The 20,716-nt window shown below is 43.2% G+C and overlaps 1 protein-coding gene and 1 non-coding gene across 2 annotated transcripts in view; one reads left to right on the top strand and one right to left on the bottom strand.

The window, feature by feature from the left end:
* ASTN1 (astrotactin 1) overlaps positions 1-20,716 on the top strand; it is a 356,719-nt gene that overhangs the window by 108,356 nt on the left and 227,647 nt on the right. Inside the window, exon 2 of the mRNA XM_052653778.1 lies at positions 13,602-13,789. Coding sequence (XP_052509738.1) covers positions 13,602-13,789 — 188 coding nt within the window. The remainder of the gene's footprint in view (positions 1-13,601; positions 13,790-20,716) is intronic.
* TRNAS-GGA (transfer RNA serine (anticodon GGA)) lies at positions 2,186-2,257 on the bottom strand. The gene has a single exon. It is a non-coding gene; the product is annotated as a tRNA-Ser (tRNA).

Here is a 20,716-nt window from a genome sequence, read left to right as displayed (position 1 = left end):
GAATAGGAAAGACTAGAGATCTCTTCAAGAAAATTAGAGATACCAAGAGAACATTTTGTGCAAAGATGGGCACAATAAAGGGCAGAAATATTATAGACCTAACAAAAGCAGAAGATATTAAGAAGAGGTGGCAAGAAAACACAGAATTATTCAAAAAAGATCTTCATGGCCCAGTTAGCCACAATGGTGTGATCACTCACATGGAGCCAGACATCCTGGAGTATGAGGTCAAGTGGGCCTTGGGAAGCATCACTATGAACAAAGCTCGTGGAGGTGATAGAATTCCAGCTGAGCTATTTCAAATCCTAAAAGATAATGCTGTGAATGTGCTGCACTCAATATGCCAGCAAATATGGAAAATTCAGCAGTGGCCACGGGACTGGAAAAGGTCAGTTTTCATTCCAATCCCAAAGAAAGGCAATGCCAAAGAATGTTCAAACTACCACACAATTGCACTCATTCTCCAAGCTATGCTTCAACAGAACAGATAACTTCAAAAAGATGTTCAAGCTGGGTTTAGAAAAGGCAGAGGAACCAGATATTGAATTGCCAACATCCATTGGAAAAGAAAGAAAAAGCAAGAGAATTCCAGAAAAACATCTACTTCTGCTTCATTAACTATGCTAAAGCCTTTGACTGGTGGATCACAACAAACTGGAAAATTCTTTTTTTTTTTCCTTTTTTAATATAAATTTATTTATTTTAACTGGAGGCTAGTTACTTTACAATGTTGTATTGGTTTTGGCATACATCAACATGAATCCACCATGGGTGTACACGTGTTCCCCATCCTGCACCCCCCTCCCACCTTCCTCCCCATACCATCCCTCTGCGTCATCCCAGTGCACCAGCCCCGAGCATCCTGTATCATGCATCAAACCTGGACTGGTGATTCGTTTCACATATGATATTATACATGTTTCAATGCCATTCTCCCAAATCAAATCATCCCACCCTCGCCCTCTCCCACAGAGTCCAAAAGACTGTTCTATACATCTGTGTCTCTTTTGCTGTCTCACATACAGGGTTATCGTTACCAACTTTCTAAATTCCATATATATACATTAGTATACTGTATTGGTGTTTTTCTTTCTGGCTTACTTCATTCTGTATAATCGGCTCCAGTTTCATCCGCCTCATTAGAACTGATTCAAATGTATTCTTTTTAATGGCTGAGTAATACTCCATTGTGCATATGTACCACAGCTTTCTTATCCATTCATCTGCTGATGGACATCTAGGTTGCTTCCATGTCCTGGCTATTATAAACAGTGCTGCGATGAACATTGGGGTACACGTGTCTCTTTCAATTCTGGTTTTGTTGGTGTGTATGCCCAGCGGTGGGATTGCTGGGTCATAAGGCAGTTCTATTTGCAGTTTTTTAAGGACTCTCCACACTGTTCTCCATAGTGGCTGTACTAATTTGCATTCCCACCAACAGTGTAAGAGGGTTCCCTTTTCTCCACACCCTCTCCAGCATTTATTGCTTGCAGACTTTTGGATAGCAGCCATTCTGACTGGCATGAAATGGTACCTCATTGTGGTTTTGATTTGCATTTCTCGGATAATGAGTGATGTTGAGCATTTTTTCATGTGCTTGTTAGACATCTGTATGTCTTCTTTGGAGAAATGTCTATTTAGTTCTTTGGCCCATTTTTTGATTGGGTCGTTTATTTTTCTGGAATTGAGTTGTAAGAGTTGCTTGTATATTTTTGAGATTAATCATTTGTCAGTTGCTTCATTTGCTATTATTTCCTCCCATTCTGAAGGCTGTCTTTTCACCTTGCTTATAGTTTCCTTCTGGAAATTTCTTATAGAAATGGGAATACCAGACCACCTTATCTGCCTCCAGAGAAATTTGTATGCAGGTCAAGAACCAACAGTTAGAACCATACATGGAAGAACAGACTGGTTGAATATTGGGAAAGGAGTATGTCAAGGCTGTATATTTTCACACTGCTTATTTCACTTATATGCAGTACATCATGAGAAATGCTGGGCTGGATGAAGCACAATCTGAAATCAAGATTGCCAGGAGAAATATCAATAACTTCAGATAAGAGAAGTCACTTAGTCGTTTCCGACTCTTTGCAACCCCATGGCTGTAGCCTACCAGCTCCTCCCTCCATGGGATTCTCCAGGCAAGAGTACTGGAGTGGGTTGCCATTTCCTTCTCCAGGGGATCTTCCCGACCCAGGGATCGAACCCGGGTCTCCTGCATTCCAGGCAGATGCTTTAACCTCTGAGCCACCAGGGAAGCCCAATATGCAGATAACACCACCCTTATGGCAGAAAGTGAAGAGGAACTAAAGAGCCTCTTGATGAAAGTGAAAGAGGAGAGTGAAAAAGCTGGCTTGAAACTCAACATTCAAAAAACTGAGATCATGGCATCTGATGCCATCACTTCATTGCAAATAGATGGGGAAACAATGGAAACAGTGACAGATTTTATTCTCTTAGGCTTCAAAATCACTGCAGATGGTAATTGCAGCCATGAAATTAAGACACTTGCTTCTTGGAAGAAAAACTGAAAAACCTAGACAGCATATTAAAAAGCAGAGACATTACTTTACCAACAAATGTTCATCTTGTCAAAGCTATGGTTTTTCCAGTAGTCATGGATGGATGTGAGAGATGGACTATAAAGAAAGCTGACTGCCAAAGAATTGATGCTTTTGAACTGTGGTGTTGGAGAAGACTCTTGAGAATCCCTTGGAATGCAAGGAGATCCAACCAGTCCATCCTAAAGGAAATCAGTCCTGAATATTCATTGGAAGGACTGATGCTGAAACTGAAACTCCAGTACTTTGGCCACCTGATGCGAAGCACTGACTTGTTAGAAAAGACCCTGGTGCTGGGAAAGTTGAAGGCAGGAGGAGAAGGGGATGACAGAGGATGAGATGGTTGGAAGCCATCACCGACTTGATGCACATGAGTTTCAGCAAGCTCCAGGAGTTGGTGATGGACAGGGAAGCCTGGCGTACTGCAGTCAATGGGGTCGCAAAGAGTTGGACACGACTGAGCGACTGAACTGACTGAGAAGTGTAAAATGAGGGAATGGGGACTGAAGTAGTGGAAAAGAACCATAGCCTTGAAGCCAAAATACATAGGAATTTTCCCCTCTAACTTTAGTATTTATAACTGGGTGAACTTGGTCAAGTAGGTTGACTTTTCTGGAGCTCCTTGTTTGTAAAATGGGAATATCAGTTCAGTTCAGTTCAGTCACTCAGTTGTGTCCGACTCTTTGCGACCCCATGAAACGCAGCACGCCAGGCCTCCCTGTCCATCACCATCTCCCGGAGTTCACTCAGACTCACGTCCATCGAGTCTGTGATGCCATCCAATCATCTCATCCTCTGTTGTCCCCTTCTCCTGCCCCCAATCCCTCCCAGCATCAGAGTCTTTTCCAATGAGTCAACTCTTCGCTTGAGATGGCCAAAGTACTGGAGTTTCAGCTTTAGCATCATTCCTTCCAAAGAAATCCCAGGGCTGATCTCCTTCAGAATGGACTGGTTGGATCTCCTTGCAGTCCAAGGGACTCTCAAGAGTCTTCTCCAACACCACAGTTCAAAAGCATCAATTCTTCAGCACTCAGCCTTCTTCACAGTCCAACTCTCACATCCATACATGACTACTGGAAAAACAATAGCCTTGACTAGATGGCCCTTAGTCGGCAAAGTAATGTCTCTGCTTTTTAATATGTTATCTAGGTTGGTCATAACTTTTCTTCCAAGGAGTAAGTGTCTTTTAATTTCATGGCTGCAGTCACCATCTGCAGTGATTTTGGAGCCCAGAAAAATAAAGTCTGACACTGTTTCCACTGTTTCCCCATCTATTTCCCATGAAGTGATGGGACCAGATGCCATGATCTTCGTTTTCTGAATGTTGAGGTTGAAGCCAACTTTTCCACTCTGCTCTTTCACTTTCATCAAGAGGCTTTTGAGTTCCTCTTCACTTTCTGCCATAAGGGTGGTGTCATCTGCATATCTGAGGTTATTGATATTTCTCCCGGCAATCTTGCTTCCAGCTTGTGTTTCTTCCAGTCCAGCATTTCTCAATATAAATACCCCCATTAAAGCATCGTTAAAGATTAAATTAGCTCATGAATGTTGAAAAGGCTTCTTTGCAGAGGCAGCTCATAATAGGTACATCATTGCTTATTGAGTTGAATCACAGATGATAAGAACAGAAATACAAGGGTATGAAAACTAATTAGAAATGGAAATGAATGAAGACAGTTTAGGAGAAGCAGAGGGCCAGTCTCCTTATCTAAGTCATGTGCAGGTGATATTTTGTCATTATCATTCTCTTTTCCGATCCATTTTATAAGGTGAGAGCTAGTGAGGGAACGTCACTGTTTGAGATCAGAGAATTATAGCAAATACTAAACTCTTTGTCAATAAAAGACAGGAGTACAAGAGGGAGGACTGAGAGTGAACATAGCTCTCACTGGATCTACCAGACAGCTTCCTTGCAATCACCCTGTAACCAGTGTCCTGGTTTTCCCAAACCCATGTGTCCATATTGCTTTCAATGCCACACTGCAGCCAAGTGGCCCCGCAGGACTTGCAAAGCTCAAATCAGAATTCCGATTGTGAGACTGCAGGCTTGAAAATGACTTATTCTCATTACAATGTACAAAATGATCCATAAATATGTATTTTAATATTACAGAGTTTAAATAGTATTACCCATCTTACTTGATGTCAGATTTTGTTAAATGTGTGCCGTTATCTCAATTTACAAAGGTCAGTCAGATGGCAGTGGAGAATAGAACTAGATATATTTTAAAATCTTTTACCCGTACATCTGTAGCCCAGATAACCCTGCCTTTTTCAAAGAATTTTGGGCTTTTTTTTCCCCTTTCAAATGAGACTTTAATGAGTATCATGTGGATAAACTCTTTGCAGAGGTTTGAAAAGATCCAGAGAAACAGTGTTGTAGGAACAAGCAAAGCATTTTGGATGAAATCATAAGCCATTTGAATGTCTCCTCATCTCTCTGGTTGTGTCAGAACCTTTCGGCCACATTTTCCCCCCACAGGAATGTTTTCGTCTTCATGGCTAGGTAAATAGAACGTTCGAAGAGTTGCTCAATTGCTATTCATGCCAGCACACAGTAGCACAGAGTGACCTACTTCCAGCAGCATCCATAGAAAGCTTCACTGCTTTCCATCAAGTCTGATTTACAAAACCACCCTCCGCTTTCTGCAGCTTCTGCCCCCACCCACCCCCAGAGACAACATACTATATGAGTCCTTACTTCTCTCTCTCCCATCACTCCATCTTTCCATATCTGTTTATTTTAGTCCATTGTAAACCTCTCCAGAAAACAGAGAAGTGGATGGGTAAGCAGCTTTTAAGGAAGCTGACATTTCTGATTTTTAGAATATAGCTCTATAAAGGGCTATTGGTGAGGCTGCAGAGAGAGATCAGATGCAATTTTCTTATTTAGACTACGCTTGTCTACATAAACACAAAAAGTAAAAAGTCACTGGAGACCCTTTGTTGACATCTGTAGGCTAGATAATTCTTTCTTACTGGGGGGCCACTAATTAGAGTTCCCTCTAAGTCACTATCGTTCCCTATAGATCCCTGTCTTGAGTTTCAATTTAACCAGTCTATAAACTGATAGGCTGGACTAAGCTGGAAGCATCCCAAAGCCCAAGAGGAAAGTTTGATTTGGAAAAACTTCCAGAGACGTTTATCTAGTTGGCATGCAGAAATTTACTCAGGCTGTACCTGATTTGGGGTGTGACTAGAGCCAGTGTCATTGAATACCATGGTTAGAACTGGGAGGGGTTGGTCCTCAGAGACCTCCTAGTCTCATCATTTGAAGATGAGTAAAGTGGGCTCTGGGGAAATTACAGCAACCTGATTCTCCTGCATCCCCCACCTCCACCCCAATGCAAAGCTCTCTTTAACCTGCCATTCCATTTCTCATCACGGGATCATTAATGATTTGAGGCTGTCTTATTTTTGCCATTGAGAGCAAATGTCACCAAGCAGAGGAAATAGAAATTCAATTATCCCTCTCCTGGTCAGAAGTGGAAATTTCTATTCCAGATCTCAGAAAGTCAAAAAGATTCCAGTTACTTGAAAAAGGAACATCTTGTTCTTCTGCTGGGCGAGAGATTCTTAAATCTTAAGCCATTTTGCTGTGAAGCTTTTTGCTCATATAGTTGTGTGTGGGGGCAGAGGAGTGAGAATGAGATAATAAGCAGCAGCTCCATGGTCGACTGTGAGTTGAATAGAAGAACCACAAAGAGAGCTCCATTTCCAGTTGTGTTCTGGACATCTTTACAAAAGAATTACCTGGCTGTGTTATCTCTCACTTGATTGTTCACTTAGCCAGGCCTATGTAGGCACAAACGTCGGGCAAATCATTGGTGTTCCTGGCATCTGTGCTGGTGGATTTTTTTAGACCTAGTAGGGCACCTTATTGTATGTGGCTCCCTCTCTGGGATGTGGGATTGCATCACTCCAGAACTCCGTACCAGATGGTACCGGCGGCGAGAGATGTGGAGACCCAGCCAACTCAACCCCTGGGATATTGTTTCTCTGGCTGGTCTCCTGTCCGCGCGTCTCCTGACTTTGTCCTTTTTCTCTGCATCCCTCTCCTTTGCCTGATTTTCATCTGTCCCTTATCCTTCTTCACAGATGGCCAGGACACTCATGTCCTGCTCTCATTATGTTTATGGAACATGTTGGGGTCTTTAGAGGCTGCTGTTCCAGAAGCAATAAAGACTTGGGTCACGTTTGATACCAGAGTAAAGATTTACAGGATAATTAGTGATCCTCTGCTGTTATTAACCCCTGACCTTTAGCAGGTTATTTTCTTACAGAGGTGTTGAAAGTTACTGCCACTGTGAACAGTTTCAGTCTGAACACCATAATGAGACCATGTGGGAAACATAGACCTACCATTAATATCTTTCAAACTCTGAAGTGGGGGGTGGGGACGATTAAAAGAAGAATGGAAGAAAAAGGTGTAATTCTATCACAGGCCTACCTTTGGTCTCCTTAATGTTAGTCACTGATGGACAAGACCCACTTGTTATCCTTAGTTTGGGATAGTTATCTTATCACCACTAAAGTGCTGAGCTTAATCCTTGTGGCAGAGTAAAACTCCAGACGGCAGCTTAGATAACAGAGGTTGGACGGGTGGCTAGATTCTATTTTTAGAGATGTTCCCTTTCGCTTGTAATTCTTTCATAAAGAATATGAGGCTCTTCACAATACCACACTTAATAGAATTGAAAAAACAACCAAGCAAAACTAATAACCCATAGACACTCCCCCTCCAATCCCCTAATGGCAGGGAATTTCATGGTTGTGCATTTTATTTGTCTTCCAATTGATCCAGTCCTTTTCTAACTCTGCTCTGGGGAGCCCCTTCTGAAGCCATATTAGATTTGGTTTGGAGACAAGGTTTTTAAAATTAACAGTGAATTTAAAAATCCTGATCTAAGCAAAGTCTTCTAATAGTCATGGCCATCAGGGAGTATCACCCTCGATCTTGAAAGACTGCGGGGTCAGTTCATCAGGTGCCCTTAACAAGGGGCTAAAATGGACAAGTTAATGCTTCCTTCTGGCTGGACCTCAACACCTGAGCCACCTCATTACTGCTCAGCTGGATTTAGCGTGAAACTCGGCCTTGCCAGGAGAGGGAAAGGGAACCCAGAATGCCAGGTCTGCTCTAAGCCACTCTTACGTTATTCAGTGAATTAAAGGATCTTTGAGAATTTCCCAGGCTCAAATCCACATTTGACTTTAAATTGCCAGATTCTTTGAAAGAGGACATCATGCATCTGGTCCTCGATGAAGTTGTCCTTTGGGCAGATTCTGATACTCTGATGTGATGTGTCGTCTTAGCAGGTCAGTTCAGGGACTCTCAGCATGAAGCAATGCCTAAAGAAGGACCAGGGATTTCTGCAGTGAGTTTTGGGTATCCTAAACTAACCCCTCAGAAAGACAGTGTGGCAAGCTCACAGCACGCAGGCTAACATTAGAACAATGACTAAGGCCTATTTAAGAGTGAGTTCATCTTACTCTCCTCCTATCTGCCTTTGCCCATCCCAGGTTATTCTGTAGTAAGACTTTCCTTGCCCAAGGTCCTGTCTTCCTGGTTCTCTATTGTGTGCAGAAGCTCCAAGCTTTCTTTCTTAGAATCTACATATCTATACCAGCCTGGATGAGAACCTTTCTCACCAACCTGAGGTCTAGTCTGAAGATGGACCTGGCCCCTAAAGTCTCCGATTCCATCATCCCTAACGTGTCCACTGTGTGCTCAGAGAAAGGGGAGAGGGAGAGTGAGGTTAGACTGGAGAGAAGATTTGACATTGCTTGGGACATTGAAATCATTGTCTTTTAAGGTGCTCACCAGAAGCACACCCTTTGGATTTAGAATTGTGGAGTGGCAACTTACAAAAGGATCTTAAAACTCATTGCCACAGCTCCTCTGTATACAGAGAAGAAAACCCAAAGCCTGGTGTCTCATTTAAGGTTCGCCCAGACCGACGTCTCTTAGTATTGTGGTCCCTGTGGAATAGAGGATCCGCATTACAGTGGGACTGTGGCCGAGTCTCATCTGTCTGCTGCTCTTTCTGTAATCATGGCTTTATTCACCCTTCTGTTTAATAAAGCCATGGGTGACTTTACATTAGGGCTCAACTCCTTCAACTGGCGTTCACAACTTTTCCAGTTGACCCCAATCTGGCTTTTCAGCCCCCGTCCTCCACTGCTGCCCTGCGTGTCTTCACTCTGCAGCATAACCAGACCTCCTGCAGCTCTGCAAGCGTGCATCACCTGCTGTTCTTTATACACACTGTTCTCTTCATCTCGAATTGCCTCCCAACACTTCTTCCCATTTTATCCCTTCCCAAGGGAACAGGCCCAGCCAAGTTCCACCCTCTCACCCAGCACTGCTGTTACTGTTTAGAGTAGCTATTCATGGCTCTGTCTTCAGTTTCTTACTAGACCAACACCTCCTTGACAGTAGAAAACCTGTAGCACAACTTGCTAAATGTGGAAAATGGAGCGGACTTTCCAGGTGGCTCAGTGGTAAAGCATCCGCCTGCCAGTGGAAGAGATGTGGGTTTCATTCCTGGGTCGGGAAGATGCCCTGGAGGAGGAAATGGCAGCCCACTCCAGTATTCTTGCCTGGGAAATCCCATGGGCAGAGGAACCTGGCAGGTGACGGTCCATGGGGTCATAGAGTCAGACACGGCTGAGCGACTAAACATCAATGACAGAGTGTTCTCCAAGGATCTTGGTTGAATACAAGAATAAATGGCATCCTGGTTTCTGTGTATTTCAGGTATTCAGAAATTCTGGAGGTGCTGAGATCCATAAGGTTTATGGAGGGGAAGCTTGGAAGGACTGGAACGCTAAAAGTGAGGGCAGTCCTGCCTCTCTGGAGATCTCAGCGCCACAGTGTGATAGATGGCCATGGTGGTACCTTGAGATGACAGTGCAGGCTCCTCTTGGCACTTGTTTTATTCAGTACACTGGCAAAGGCTCTGTTGGAGCCTCATCCACAGCCCTCAGGAGGCCTTGGACTAAAGTAACTATTTGATCATTTCCCATATTTGCTCCTTCAGAGTCCCAGGTCAGGTTTGCATTGGTCAAGCAATTTCTGAGCATTTATTATTCTTGAGCCATTTTGCTGACATCCAGACCAATGCGATTACACTGATGTTCCAAGCCTCTGATCTCAGCCCCGCTGTGATGAAATTCACAAGACATTTACTGTCCCTGTGTGTTTTTTCTTTGGTTAACCCAGGCCAGATAGACCATAAGTAAATAACTTCCTGGTTTAGCATTTTAGCTCTCCCATGCCAGATGTTGCCAGGAGAGGTGGGAAAAAGCCAAGGAGGAACCTATCATTCTGTAATTATGTTTAATCTAAAAAATGGCAGCCACCTTCACTGGCAGGTATGGTAACTTCCTTCTTTCGCCCATTGCCCTCTATGATGGTTCTGGTCTGGACAGAAACAGAATATAATTTTCCAAAGGAATTTGGCATCAACTACTCATAGATAGGTTCAGAGGGCTGAACTGGAAGCCAAGGGTAGAGATTCTGTGTTCTCAGCCCACCTCCCCGTATACCCACTGCACTTATTCCTTCCTTGTTACCATCACCCCTAGAATTTTGAAGCAGAACTCCTTCCTTCTCAAAAACAGTCTTGGCTGCCTCTGGGTGCAGGGTTTCTTCTGGGGGTGATGAAAAGTTTCTGGATTAGAGTGGTGATGGTTGCACAACTTTGTGAATATGCTAAAATCCACTGAATTGTATATATTTGAGAGGGTGAATTTTATGGTTTGTGAATTATATTTCAATTGTAAAATAACTCATGGAATACCAAGACTTTGTGCAAAGAATTAAAGTACTACAGCACAAAAACTCCTAAAAGACCCCATGGACTTTAAACTGAATTGCTTCCTCCTTTATGCATGTTCGAAGGTCATGTTGTCTGATATGTGTGTTGGAGGTTGAGGGGATCTGATAGAAGTTCCTCCATCTGTCTTAGTCCCTGTTCTGTGTCAGGCTGGGGTGACTTTGGTCTGGGTATTTACTTGCCTTTGCTTCCACAGTTAAAACAGAGCTAATGAGCCTGACCTCCTTGATGAAGGTCTCCAGGGAGACAAAAAGCCAGTTTGTTGAGTGCTTTAGAGGTATCAGGTGCTGGATTCCTCTTGAATAGTTACAGGAAAGGCTAAAGAGGCACCCGGCATGTGCAGAATAAATTCCAAGGTGGGTTAGAGCAAGTGCAGGCAAGAGGCTGAATGTGTGTTGCTCTAGATGATTTAATTAGGCCATTAAGTGCTCTATTAGGAGCTGTTGCTGCTTGTAATTTTTTAATTTAAACTTTTTATTTCATATTGGAGTAGAGCTCATTAACAATGTTGTGATAGTTTCAGGTGCATCACAAAGCGACTCAGCCATACGTATACACGTATCTATTCTCCCGCAAACTCCCTCCCCATCCAGACTGCCACATAACATTGAACAGATTTCCCTGTGTTATGCAGTAGGACCTTGTTGGTTATCCATTTAAAATACAGCAGTGTGTTCATGTCCATCCCTGCCTGTTACTTTTATGTCTGTGGTGAGGAGGAGATAGAGTTTGGTTTCTACCGCAGCTGCAGGAAACAGACCTGGGAGGGGGAAGGGTGTCTCCCAGGAGAAGTCTTTCAGGGCTTTGATGTGGAGGCTTGATGCGTGGTTAGAAAGTGTAAGTGCTGGGGAGTGGGGTTTGTGATTGCAGGGCTTGTGATGAAGCATGGTGTAGTAGCCATAGGTCGACCCAGGTGCCCACGGAGGTGTGCCCAGGGGTTTCTGTTTACCTGGAAATCTTAAAAAACCCTTAGAGGAAGGGTGGATTTGGGAAGCCTGCGTCACTTCCTCACTTAACAAATGGAGCTGTGCCTGGGGGAAGGCAGGGCTGGGCTGCAGGGCACGTTCCATTCTCACACCCTCTGCCCACTGCGGTGTCCTCGATGCTTGTGCTGGTCACTTTGAGAGCACAGACTCTGACCAGCCCAGCAGGGCAACTGGGTCCCTCAGATAATTATGGAGAGAGACTGAGAATGAAGGGGCCTCTGAGCACCCTGTCTTTGCTACACCCTCACCCTCCTGCACGCTTCTAAGTTTATTCTCCTCTCTGGTCTGTAGGATGGTAGGATGAACTGGAGCAGCAGTCCCCAACCTCTTTGGCACCAGGGACCAGTTTCGTGGAAGACAGTTTTTCCGTGGATGGGGTGGGGGGGGCCCAAATAGAGGGGTGGGGAGGGGATGATTCAGGTGCAATGTGAGCAATGGGGAGTGATGAGGAGCGGCAGATGAAGCTTTGCTCCCTTGCGCACCGCTCACCTCCTGCAGTGCAGACCGGTGCCGGCCCATGGCCCCAGGGGTGTGAACCCCTGAGCCAGAGAATCATTGCAGTGTCTTTTAGAGACAGGCTGATGACCTGTGGATCATGAATCCCCCTCACCTAATTTCCCTGAGAAGACCAGCCAATATTCCTTCTCTTCCTTCTCCATATTCTCGTATCAGTGTCTGAATGTCCATTCCCCACATTTCTGTCTACTTAACAAAGTCCACTCTTCAAGGCCCAACACCATAACATCTTTTGGCAAGTCTGCTCTCCTTCCATCGTCCACCCTCTGTCCAAGCAAGGTTACTCTTTCCTTCTTCTGTCTCCACAAAGCTTTTATGCATGTGGTGTAACAGGACACATTCCCTCACAGTGGGTTGCTTTGGAGAACTTGTCGAGGATTTCATTCAGTTTGGTCTCTGGGTGCCTAGAGCAGTGCCAGTGCTTACGGAGCACATATCCAATGCGGGTAGGTTAAATAAATTAAAGAATAAATATATAAGTAAATAAATACAGCAGAACATCATTTGTACACTCCCACAAATAGTGAAAGATATTTATAAACTCGATAAATATTTAAAATTGCTTTCCTCTTTATGATTGTGCTACTTGATGAGAATACTCTTCTAAATGGATCTTATTAAATCGTTTTTATGTATATTGAATTTTTTGGTCAAAGGTGATACATTTTGGGAGAAGAAGCCATGCCTTTCAAAAAAAATGAAAATTTTAAAGCAATGCTTTGCCAAGTATGTTCAGCAGAATATTAGCTTTCGAGGGTGATAGTAGTTGTTAAGGGGAAAAAAAATGGTGTTAGGGCCAAATGAGACTCAAGAATGCTGGGTTAATCAGGTTCTTTCTATAGTGGGATGTCTCAAAACTTTGATACAATACTGCTTAGGAATATTAGAGAAAGGGACATATGGCAGTATACTTCTGCAGCATAGCCGAGCTCCTATCGTGCATAACAGGTTTGCGTACATTGGTATTCATTGTTGATGTTATTTCAGTGCCTGCATCTAGAGCTCAGAAAGCAGATGAGCACTTACGTCTGTGATAAGGGCCCACTTCTTCATCATCCTCTCATGTACATCATCTTTGCTCTGCAAAAATGAAGAGAAAAATGAAAGGGAATTAAAACATTACCTGCCAAAAGCCAGTATCAGACATCTCCAGTGGACTAAGCAGCGAATGATGGTGGTTTTAGAAATGACCTTCCAGCTCCAGTTGCTCTGCAGTACCCTCCCAGGACTCTTCCATAAGTGCCAATTACTAACTCTCTCCTTGGTAGATTCACTGGTATCTAAGAGTAATTGCTAGGGAACTCACACTTTCAAACTTACAAGAGGCAAACAACCTTCTGTTTACCTCAGTGGGTCATCAGGGTATTCAAACTGTGCTGAGTAAAGGATGCTGTTGATCATAGAAGCATGGTGAAAAACTTGAATTTTTACCTTGGTATTTTTCTCAGTGGGCGGGAGCCTGGGCCATTAGTTTATGGTGCAAAGACTGATGGGGGATTAATTCTGTTCTTCTCAGGGCCTCTTCCCCTCCTTAAGATTTGGGGCAGCAGTAAGCCTGACTCAACTGTAGTTAGAAACCCTTTGTTGTCTTCAGCTGACATTGACTAATTCAGAGGCAGTGTCTTAAAAGAAGATGAAACTGTAGATGTGGACTGGTCCACTTGGAATTCTGACCTGTGCCTTTGGTGTCTGTGCTCTAGAGATCTCAGGCAACACGGAGGACATCCCTCTGGTGCGCTGGAGGCAGCAGTGGCTGGAGAATGGCACTTTACTTTTTCACATCCACCACCAGGATGGCGCCCCAAGCCTCCCTGGGCAAGATCCAACCGAAGAACCGCAGCATGAGTCAGCAGAAGAGGAGCTGAGAATCCTGCACATCTCAGTCATGGTAAGAGCAGCGCAACCATAGCCTCTCAGCCTATACTACCTTGACCTTAAGAATGTGGGTGCCGCAGCCCTGGAGGATCCATCTCCACAGTCTCATCATTGATCTTGTTCATAAGCTGATTTCTCATTTATGGGAAATGTCTCCACCTGTGGTGTAAGTAAAAATTGCAGTTATTTCCATGGCACCACTCCCTGACGGTTCTCTAGGAACATGCCAAGATAGGGAGTAACTGTTACAAATCAGAGACAACCTCAGATGGGTGCACTGGATTGTCTTAGAAAGGGATTATTCAGTTAGATCAGAATATCTTCTAATAGTTTCTCCATGAATGTTTGCTGAGTGACTGGATTGCCCAGTCTGCTTGCTGCTACCGAGGCATCTTCTCCCAGCTGGGAGAAAGTTAGTCCTGGCTTTCCATCCTCTTACAGTAAAGGACATGCCAATAAATAGAGCCTTGCCTCTCCCACTAGTCCAGCTCAGAAACCTCCCATCAGCATCCCTTCTGAAAATTAGAGAATTTTCTCTAACATTCTATATTTTAGAGTCTCACTAGACAGACATTAAGTGCTACAGTGACAGGCATGGATTTTGTTTGATACTGTTTTGTTCATTGGTATATCTTTAATACCTAGAATAATGCATTCATATAGTACTAAATAATTATTTGTGGAATAAATGAATGTGTTTCCCAGTAGAAACGAAAAATGCCTGACTCACTCAATATTTTTATTAGTAAAATGGATACATCACCTGTTCCGAGGGTAGCCTGAAAGCAAGCTGAGACTTGACTGATTATCTTGTATGGGAGAGGATGTGCTCTTTCAAACCAAATGAGGTCTTGGTCTAAACTGTAATTAATCTATTACTCTTGTACCATCACTATGTGCTATTTAGTTTTGTATATTAGATTGGGGAAAACTGAGCACATTTTATTTTTTTATTATTTTTTTTAAATTTAAATTTATTTATTTTAATTGGAGGCTAATTACTTTACAATATTGTATTGGTTTTGCCATACATCAACATGAATCCTCCACAAGTGTACATGTGTTCCCCATCCTGAACCCCCCTTCCTCTTCCCTCCCCGTACCATCCCTCTGGGTCATCCCAGTGCACCAGCCTCAAGCATCCTGTATCCTGCATCAAACCTGGACTGGCGATTCGTTTCTTATATGATATTATACATGTTTCAATGCCATTCTCCCAAATCATCCCACCCTCGCCCTCTCCCACAGAGTCCAAAAGACTGTTCTATACATCTGTGTCTCTTTTGCTCTCTTGCATACAGCGTTATCATTACCGTCTTTCTAAATTCCATATATATATATATATGCGTTATTATACTGTATTTGTGTTTTTCTTTCTGGCTTACTTCACATTTAATTTCCATTGTCTAACTGTTTGGCATGGAAGATATCCCCATAAAATCTCAAAATGCAAGTCTTCCGTTTCTTCCTCAGCCAGTGTCTCCAGGAATGACTTATTTGATAGATTACCTGTATATGTGTAAGCTGTTCCAGTTTGTTGAAACTATGTGGTTGAGAAAAGAGTCTTTCCATAGCAAATAGTCAACCTCAAATATGCCAGAAAGTGAGTGGGTAAATGAGATTACTGTGCTAATTGAGGTTTACAACATAAGGGCTAGAGTACCTGTACTTCCTTCATTAAAGACCAGGGTTTCCTCTCTTGAGGAAGCTTGTTTTCTTCAGTGTAGCTTGCAGTTTCCAGATTGTGGTAAGAATGGGCAGATCGTCAGTGTCATCCCTGGCATTGACTAGGTAGACAGAGGTAGGAGCCGCATTGATTTTGTATTTATCATATGGTCTGATTGAAAAGAAAGGCACGATAGTGGACTTCCCACCAGCCATCCACAGCCTCCCATCAATGTGGGAAGTGGTCTTTGTCTTGGATAGTTTTTGTTTGGTTTCTTTTGGTCCAAGACCATTTCGAAGAACACCACAAAATTGTTTAGGGTGAAGAGAACTGTAAAGAGATTCCCAGGAATTCCTGTTGGATGTGGCTGTGTCTGAAAGAAAGACCCAAGGTATGAGCTTAGGACGGATGAGATGTCAGAAGATGTGTTTCGTGGGGATCGGGGGAGTGCTGTGAGCTTCTGAGGGAAGACAGACTGAAGCTGTCCTGGCTGCCACACCCTATCTTCACCACAGCAAGGACCCTGCCTTCTATCCGCAGAATGAGATGCTCTGATAGGTTCGCTAGAGAAGTGTGAGTGTGTAGATGCGTATGTGTGCACATATTTATGGGGATGGGTGGCTGATCAAGGATGCCAAATAATTTGAGGAAATAGATGGTGTCCTTAAAATGTAATAACCCCTAGGAAAAGTCCTGTATTGTTAATGCTTTTTGTTGAGTTTTCCTGGGCAGAAATTAATGGACAGTGGACAAGGAATTAGAAAGAGAACAAAAATCAGCCTTAAACCTGGGACTCTGAGCCCTTTCCTTCATATGCTACTGGTTACCCATGACAGACCAACGGTGACGTTCAGCTTTCCAAATAAAACGAGAGTGATTACTCCTTCAGCTTGACTTTAGTTTATGCCATGTTATTTTCAACTAAACTGGAGCGGGCAGAGCAGCCCTTAGAAGGGCTTGAGCAAAGCGTGAGGGTGGGCAAGTCTTGTATGTGTCTCCGACTTGCCCTTGGATGTGGATAGACCCACACCTCCATGGAAAATTCAGGAAAGCCTATGACTTCTGCAGGAGCACAGGGCTCCCCAGGCAAACCAAAGACGTATGTACTGCCTCCCATCCTTGCAGAGACCATGTGGTCAGTGAAGCCTCTCGCGCAGCCCCCTTCCCATCCCACCTTCCTCCAGCCCTATGCCATCCACCCTCAGACTCTGCCTCTCCTATCCTTTGCATTCTATTCTGGAAACAGTTTCAAAGTCTGAAGTTGTGTATCTGCCCTCAGCTTAGAAATCAAGCCTGAGGATATCCTGTTTGAAGATGTTGTTCCCAGAGTCTCTGATGGTTTCTTCTTGAGAGACTCAGGGACTGGTAGACTATCTGATACTCTTTGTGCGGTATCCTTTGGAAGTAAGTAGGCAGCCATTTGAGGCTCCTCGCATAACAGCAGTATAAGCATTAGAAGGTAGCAAAGTCCTTTGACTAGTAACAGTGTTGGGCAGCAAAATGCACTTAAATGAAATCTTATTACCCAAACCCTGTTAGTTATGAAATAACAATAGCAGGGCTATTTTTCATTAACTGTAACGATCAATACGGATGAGGTTTTCGGTTGGATCCAAATAGCATAATTCAAAAAAAGAGAAAAGTTAAGGTTATTATCAAAACATGAATATACCCAACCTTTTCTCTCTTGTTGAGAAAATGTATATATAAAAGCTTAACTGATAATCCTAAATATTTCCAATATGTGCAGAGGGAATGAATGGTTCTGTGAACACCTTAAAGTTTACATTTCTTTCATTGTATTTACACTTTTCTCATCCATATTGCCTCAGTGCAGGGACCACTGTGTATTTTTATATTTTGCATCCGCTGTTGGCTGTGTTTTGTTTTACACACAAAATGTAAGTAATGAGAGAATGAGATGCCAAGAAAGACCCTTTTTTGTATCCTTTTGACACTGTATGGATGAGAATTGGTAAGTTGCTTCTTACATTGTGCCCAGTATAAATATATCATCAGCAAAATCTTGAGCTTACAGAAAACCAATACCTCAGCTGAGAACTTGGCAATTTAAAACTTTGAAAAACCTTTTGCTTTTCTTATTTTTCAATCACATCCTAAAACTTTTGAATTATTTTTTCCAAGGAGGTACTGTTTCTTCCTTACATAGAACAATTGGATTTCCCTCCAGAAATCTTATATTATTGCTTAGAGGGTCACACGATGTATTTTAACCTCTTGCATGATTCAAACTTGGCTGAAGAGATTTATTTCTAATTTAGCCAGATAATTGACACTTAAAACTACAAAAGCACACAAGGATACTATTTTGCAAGCTCTTGAACAAGTGAAAACAAAATCATCAAATGTAAACTGACATGTGAGCTTAAACCAAAGTCAAGAAATTCTTCAGTTATTAGCAAATCATTTATTCCATTGAAGACCAGGTTTTAATACAAGTTTACATTAGATAGTCAGACTCTGTGAATTTAAATTTTCATGTTGTACTTTTGCTAATTTACCATGTGATCTACATTTTTCTTCTTAAAGTATGCATGAGAATTTAATAGTACATAATGTAATTTTAATGTATTATCTACATATTTCATGTTTGTAATTAAAGATGACAGTGTTAATAGACTTCCTATATGAATATGGGTTGGTTAAGTATATTTTTAACAGCAAGTAGCCTTTCAAAAATGCTTCAGTTTGATAAATGTGTGTTTGTGTTTATATGTATACATGCTAATATATATGATAACTCCCACTGTTAGATGATATCTTTTATAGTTCACTCTACTTAGGCACAGTTCACAACTGAGGGGAAAAAAATCTTTGAGCATTTGTCTGAGAGTTTGTGAGGACAACCCATCAATCAAGCCTGGGTGCCGTTCAGAACCACTAGCCCCTGTGTGGAGCCCACTGGCCAGTGTCGGCCAGTTCCCACGGCCTTCAACTGCTGGCTCCTCGGGGGTCCCCAGGCTTCCTGTTTCTGGGAGCCCCAGGTGAGCCCGAGACACATAGTTTTCTTCTGGGAGAAACAATTTAGAAAATAAGGTTCTAGAAGTTCCATTCTGGGGAAGTCACACTTCAGGCTGAGTTAGCACAAAGCCCACAGAGCACACACATGGGAAGCCCTGGGGTTGTGTTTAGCCCATGGGGTCACTAAGAGTCAGACACGACCGAGCAACTTCACTTTCACCTTTCACTTTCATGCATTGGAGAAGGCAATGGCACCCCACTCCAGTGTTCTTGCCTGGAGGATCCCAGGGACGGGGGAGCCTGGTGGGCTGCCGTCTATGGGGTCGCACAGAGTCGGACACGACTGAAGTGACTTAGCAGCAGCAGCAGCAGCAGCAGCAGGGTTGTGTTTCCAGGATGGCAGCCCACTTGTGCCAGAAGACACATGCTTGCTCCTACCTAAGCATGCTTACTCAAGTTCACTTCAGCTGTCTAGAGTCACATATTACTTTGCTTGAAGCTCTCTTCATTCCCCTCCTCAAGCTCAACCATTCCTAGGGCAGAGAAGAGCAGTTGTAAGCATGGTCATCGTTATATGCCATCGAGACTGTCAGGTACTTATTAAGTGTATGTGGGCAAGGGAAACAGGGCTAGATGCTTTTCCTTTCAGCACCTTTAATGTTCAACAAACCTGTTACCAAAAATTTGTTAGCAATCTCATTCATCAGAGTCACTTTTGCATCTTTCTTCTCAGTTGATAGTATTTGTTTAGTTGAAGAGAACAGAACCTAATTTATCAGGGCTGGTCCTTCTGATCTTTAAGAACCAGATAGAGGAATTAAGACATTTTGTGTTACCACAAAGAACAGAGCTCGAATAATAAATTGGAAGGTACAAAAAGACAGGTTCTGATTCAGTCTAAGGAGCTTATCTAGGGACTCAAGCCATCCATGATGGGGCTAGACTGACCTAAAGGCCACACTGTCCCCCTGCCAAACCCATCTTTATGTTCTTGGCCTCCCATTAGGAAAATGGTGGGCAGTTCCTAAAATAGCAAGACCCCTAAATAAGACAAACACTTTGCTTTTTGGTTGTCTCAACAGTCTGATGTGCAAGAGCCTGGAGCTTCCCAGGTCCATTTGAGGGCTATTCCAAAAGCCGTGGGAGAGTCGCCTTGCAAACCTCCCCTACCTGGCACCATGGTCTGGCTGTGCATGTCTTGCTGAGATGCAGTAGATTTGGGAACTTGTGAATCTATTAGCCATTGCAATTGATCAGCTATCCATCTTGCTGGCTACCCTCCCCCATTCCTGTAGAGTGGGAACTGGGGTATAATGGAAAGAAACCCTGCATTTAGTTGGAAGGTGGTATTCAGATCCGGGCTTTACCATTTAGTGTTACCTGCTATCCTTTGGGGTGTTTGCTATGACCAGTACGTTCTCTTGGCAAAATTCTAATAGCCTTTGCCCTGCTTCATTCCGCATTCCAAGGCCAAATTTGCCTGTTACTCCAGGTGTTTCTTGACTTCCTACTTTTGCATTCCAGTCCCCTATGATGAAAAGGACATCTTTTTGGGGTGTCAGTTCTAAAAGGTCTTGTAGGTCTTCATAGAACCATTCAACTTCAGCTTCTTCAGCATTACTGGTTGGGGCATAGACTTGGATTACTGTGATATTGAATGGTTTGCCTTGGAAACAAACAGAGATCATTCTGTCATTTTTGAGATTGCATCCAAGTACTGCATTTTGGACTCTTTTGTTGACCATGATGGCTACTCCATTTCTTCTGAGGGATTCCTGCCCACAGTAGAAGATATAATGGTCATCTGAGATAAATTCACTCATTCCAGTCCATTTTAGTTCACTGATTCCTAGAATGTCGATGTTCACTCTTGCCATCTCCTGTCTGACCACTTCCAATTTGCCTTGATTCATGGACCTGACATTCCAGGTTCCTATGCAATATTGCTGTTTACAGCATCGGACCTTACTTCTATCACCAGTCACATGCACAACTGGGTATTGTTTTTGCTTTGGCTCCATCCCTTCATTCTTTCTGGAGTTATTTCTCCACTGATCTCCAGTAGCATATTGGGCACTGAATGACCTGGGGAGTTCCTTTTTCAGTATCCTATCATTTTGCCTTTTCATACTGTTCATGGGGTTCTTAAGGCAAGAATACTGAAGTGGTTTGCCATTCCCTTCTCCAGTGGACCACATTCTGTCAGACCTCTCCACCATGACCCGCCCATCTTGGGTGGCCCCACATGGCATGGCTTAGTTTCACTGAGTTAGACAAGGCTGTGGTCCTAGT

This window comes from Budorcas taxicolor, chromosome 16 (assembly GCF_023091745.1).
Source record: "Budorcas taxicolor isolate Tak-1 chromosome 16, Takin1.1, whole genome shotgun sequence".
NCBI classification, from domain to species: domain Eukaryota; kingdom Metazoa; phylum Chordata; class Mammalia; order Artiodactyla; family Bovidae; genus Budorcas; species Budorcas taxicolor.
This window is presented reverse-complemented; position numbering and strand designations above follow the sequence as displayed.